The 5,254-nt window shown below is 44.0% G+C and overlaps 1 protein-coding gene across 1 annotated transcript; it reads right to left on the bottom strand.

Moving 5' to 3' along the window:
* Nucleotides 1–2,411: 2,411 nt before the first annotated feature.
* On the bottom strand, nt 2,412–4,714 carry CCR75_002060 (uncharacterized protein; the record flags this gene model as incomplete). Its single annotated transcript, XM_067960160.1, has 3 exons — nt 2,412–3,076; nt 3,098–3,460; nt 4,342–4,714. 3 exons carry the CDS (start codon nt 4,712–4,714, stop codon nt 2,412–2,414), a joined length of 1,401 nt encoding a protein of 466 aa, XP_067822962.1.
* Between the last annotated feature and the right edge of the window lie 540 nt (nt 4,715–5,254).

Here is a 5,254-nt window from a genome sequence, read left to right as displayed (position 1 = left end):
CGGGACTCTTGCTTGCTATGTTTTTATCAAGTTTTGAAATACAAGTCGGCAATTCATTTTTGAGCAATTCTTTCCAGGTCAACCTAAAATTACAATATAAGAATACATTCTGTTTCGCCTCGTCTAAATAATATATATATATAATTGTGAAAATGTTTAGAATAACTTTTTTCCTCTTGACCTTATTTATCTTTACTTTTCATAACTATGTTTTAATATAAAATTAAAATAAATAATAGCTAATCATCTAAATCCATGACATCTTATTTTTAGCACCAGAATGTTATGTAATTGTTCACATGAAGTTTTTTACTGGATAATTTGCCATTATACAACAAACATTCCGTATAGCAGAGTTTGGCGTGACATTTATTAAATAAAGTGATTGCTCTTATAATAAGGAAATTCCTAAACGCACCCTCCCATTTCCCCACCCACAAATTTCCAGCCATGTCTGAGATTTTCAAATAAATTGGCAAAAAGGTAAAAAAATTCGAGCACGCGCTACAACTTCACACCGTGCATCTTTACTAGAAGCCGTGTGTAACGGATTAATTGAATTCATTAACTTTTTAACCGAAGTTAAAATGAAGTTCCTATCAGAAGACTATGGTTACGATTCCAGTTAAAATGCGAACTGGACAGGTAACCTTGGTGACAGGTAGTCACCACCAACTGATGTGTGTCGATTCGGGGCAGACGAATCGAGTAAAATGAAAATGTGGAAACAGGTCTGTTGCAATGAATTAGCAACCACGGTGATGCAGATTCGAAAGCTGACGAATCGAAAAATAGGGGAGTGGAGGGAAGCAATAGTGATACTATATAATAGTAACCACAGTGATGGAGATTCGAGAGCTGGCGAATCGACAAACTTGAAATGTGTGGCACAGGTCTGTGGTAATGTGATATTAACCACGGTGATGCAGAGTATCATACGCTTGACGGGCACAAGGATGTGCCAGAAGATCATGAAGATGAGATTGGAGAGCCAAGTAAGATATTCCTTGGTGGGGACCATTGTTTGGAATTATCCAGCTGAACTTTGTAACCTTCGAGTCTGTTCCCATAAGGGGGAACAATCCGGCACTGTTTCAGTGTTATGAGTTGGCAGGGATAGTTGATCGTCTAGGATAAGTGCATCACTCGAATAAGTGTACGTAAGCTGTTATGATTGGCTTGACCGTTAGCCCACGGGCCGAAGAATCCTGCGTCGATGGCGGGTGATCTGAGGTTATGCTTGCCAATTGATAACCAGAAATGTTCAACTATAGTCCATGTTCGATAAAAGATCAGTGACAACAGTCCGTAACGAGTTGGTTATCATGCGGTTGAGGTTTTGGCCTCTGATAAAGCTTTCTTAGCTTCGCAAGCGGTAAATCGTTGAAAACAACACTTTCCGCAACCCCCAAAAACCATAAATTTATAAACCAAAAGGTTTCGCAAACGCAAAAGTCGTTGAAACCTACAGATTCGCAAAAGAGAGAGCAAACCCCTGTAGAGTTAAAAAAATGTAGCCATGTTCGAGAAGTGTAGTAGCAGGCGGGAAAACCGTCGTAACCATTAAGGTTCGCAAATTGTAAAATCGTTGAAACCTAAAGATTCGCAAAAGAGAGAGCGAACCCCTGTAAAGTTGAAAAATGTAGCCATGTTCGAGAGGTGTAGCAGCAGTAGAAGACCAGTAGGTGGCTCGTACCACTAATTACGTGCGTGGAGTGAAACCGGAGCGGAAAAAGTTAGCCGGAAAAATTGTTTCGAAATACAATTTCCACTTTGTCGATAAGTCGGATCCTACGCGTAATGCCTTGAGAAGTTGCATGCTTCCTGAGTTGATGAAGATGTAACTGCATGTACGCCCAAGCATGATGGCGTACGAAGTCGGGCGCCGTCGCCACTTCCGGTTTGTAGAGACGTTTATTGCGATGAAGCCATAAAGCGCGCAATATACAGCAGCGCACGATAGTGAAGGTAGCGTGTACCGCGTAAGCGCCGTAGAGTAGAAGAGTAGTTGGCGTTAACTTTATTAATCCCGGAAAGACAATCACGTTCCAGTCAATATTGCCAATAACGAACTCCTTGAATGGTAAAAGAAAGATACCCCATTGGTGTTCCGCAACATTGCAAGTCCAAAATAGATGCCTTGCATCTTCGATTGCTGAACATCCATGAACACATGTTGTAGAAGTAGCTACCTCCGTTCTCCATCTAAACTTGTAAAGAAAGCCTAACGCATTATGCTGTAGTCGAAATTTGAGATCTGAACATACTGGTAGCACATGACGGTCGAAGCGAAGTTCAAATTTCCATGTATCAGCAGGAGGGACGGCACCGCTTAGTTGAAGATGATCGAGTTGAAGATCTGAAATAGTTTTGCAAGAGCGGGCCTTAAGAAAAGCTGTACAAAGTCGCGATTAGTCATGTTGATGACTAACTGGTCTTGGAAAGCCCATGCATGTGTAGCGCACTCTATTGCAGGAGGACGAAAAGGGCCGTATAGAGGTCCGATCGGGGGTGTTATGAGATTCAACCGCGCCAATGTATCGTTTAACCAGTCGGGTTCGTGAGGCTGGACGCGCAAAAACCGATGAAGGCAGGAGTGTGTAGAGTAATTCTTTCGTAGCAAAATCGCCGTAACACTCCATAAAGTCTTGTAAGCGATTAACTCCAAGCGCTTTAAGAGAGCCAATAGTGTTCTTACTAACCTCTGCCAGGAGAGTTCCAGCTTTCCCAAATGTGAAGTAGCGGTTATACCATATAGGCATTACCTGTGAGTACCGTTTCCATACTGTGGATTCGTGTATCATATGTTGCGTTGCCCAAATTCGTAGCGTAGATCTCCAAAAGTAACCAGCGCCTAAGGAGCTCATAGCCTTAGTAAATAAGTGTAGAGCAGGCGTTACCCAACGCGGAGACTGATTAGAAGTATGAATTGCTGCTAGAGCATCGCGTAGAGTCTTTACATGCATCGCTTGAACAAAAAGCTTAGTAGGAGTCAAGCCTAGACCACCTGTAGCAACACTTGCGTAGATCCAAGCTTTATCAAACTTGCCCACTGCAGCGTTGACACTGTTCGTGTCTTAGGAATGCACAAAATTACGGATAATAATCTCCACAGTCTGTAATACCGAAGCCGGAACGCACATAACACTCGCAGTGTACCACATTATAGGTAAGATAATATTCTGTAGCAGCACCACTTTACCACGTAGTGTCCGAGCACGATATTTCCAAATTGCACTTCTGGCCCGTAATTTTGAAATTGTATTGCTAAAGCGTTGCTTAGCCGTGACCGAAGCGCCCTGAAGAACTCCTAATAGCTCCACTGTTTCGGCCGGCGTTAGAACCTTGAGGGAGGTTGTTAGACGTAGACGATCGAGTTTAGCTCGTCGATTTGGCGCGTAAACGGCATTTTTGACGTCTTGTGAACATTCAATCGTAAGCGTGATGCTGCAGCATAATCCTGAACCAGCGTTAAAAAGTCTTGAGCATAATCAACGTCTGATAATAGACCGGTATAATCATCGGCAAAAGCCGTAAGTAAGTGTGGTTTAGATAAACCGTCAAGTACTAGCCCTTTATCCGAGAATTTAGCACGCAAATAAATCATTAGAGGCTCCATGAATACCACGAAAAGTCCTGGCGATAGCGGGTCTTCTTGCCGCACCCCTGATCCAAGAAGGAACGGAACACCAGGGGAATTGTTAAGTAGTAAGCTGACAGAGGTTTAGTGATAGAAAGTCTTGATCCATATTCGAAAGGTCACACCAAACCCAAAATGTTGAAGGACCATGTCTAGCGCCGGCCATAACACGCTGTCGAAGGCCATAGCAAAGTCAATGAGGACAGCGCATGCATTTGGATATTTAGTCCGGCATAATTCCTGAAGATCCTGAAATCTGATAAGAGAGTGTCGTATGGACCTGTTTGGCGCAAACCCACTTTGATCTTCGTGAATAAGCGTAGGAAGAACCTTCCCAAGACGATAAGCGAGAATCTTTGGGCCCAGTTTTGCATCGTGATTGAGTAGAGTCAAAGGACGGTAATTGCCGTGCTTGGATCGGTCGCCAGTCTTGTATAACAACGAAAGGTGCGCCCTCCTCTGAAACTTTATCATTTTGCCTTTTAAAAGCTGGTTATCGTGTATAACTTCATAAATTTGTGCCTATAAATTTGGGGCGAGCTTGTAGTATTCAATTGGAAGTCCATCAGGTCCTGGGGCCTTACCATTAGCCGACTTCATGATTGCCCAGTAAAGATCGTTCGCTGTAATAGGAGCGTCTAACATTGACTGTTGGGCTGCACTTAACTTGGTCACCGTAGCACGAAGCTTCTCCGCCAGACGGATCGGGTAGTTAGACGCGTTCCGCAGATGTTGAAGATCAGGTGAAGTAGATTGAAATAGTCCACCCCAAAATTTGCGGTGGCCATCCCCGATTTTAATTGGGTCTTCCGTAACCGAGCCATCATCATCCTGGAACTCGGTAATAGGAGACCTAAGGCAGTCTTGTTGCGGAGCACGAATAAAGTGCCGAGACGAGCGTTCACTTAATTGTAGGTCTGCTGCAAACTTGCTTGCAGTGTTGCGGTCGTGAATTGTGGCACGAAAGGCGATCATATCTGCTTGAGCCTGTTCCAATGCAGACTTGTTGCAGTCGGTATGAGTAGTGTTGTACAGGTCCAACGCATCATTGACCGCAAGCACTCGTAACGCCATGTCGCTAGAGTCGGCGCATCGCAGTTCAAGCCATTGGCGACGTAGGTAGATGCAATCGGCACGTTTGTGCTCATCCGAAAGACAACCAGGATTAGAGCCTTGAATAGCCGGAGTCGGGACGCAAGATGCTCGACCGATTCTCGAAGATATTGAACCACTTTAAAATCACGTAGTAACCACGGAGGGCATCTCCATGGCGCTCTCTTTGAATTAGGTAAAAATTTTGCTTGCAATAGGAGAGCCACAGGAATATGGTCTTCATTATGCCACTTCTGATCGCGAACATGATTGATCGAAGCAAGATGTACTTCGAGAAGGTTTGCTGTGAGGAAACAGTAGTCCAGACGATTCTTCCTGGTAGGACAGTATAGTCGCGCGTGTCTGGATTCACGAATCTCCACGCATCAAATAAACCGAGGGCATCTAGCCAATCACACATTTCTTCTCGACCTGCCCCAGGGTGGGATTGTGAAGGGGAGGCTTGATCAAAAAAATTGTCCATATTAACATTAAAGTCCCCCAGCACAATATGTTTAGAGT

Source organism: Bremia lactucae, linkage group LG1 (assembly GCF_004359215.1).
Source record: "Bremia lactucae strain SF5 linkage group LG1, whole genome shotgun sequence".
Taxonomy (NCBI): domain Eukaryota; phylum Oomycota; class Peronosporomycetes; order Peronosporales; family Peronosporaceae; genus Bremia; species Bremia lactucae.
Note: the sequence above shows the minus strand (reverse complement) of the source record. Positions and strands in the feature narration are given on the sequence as shown.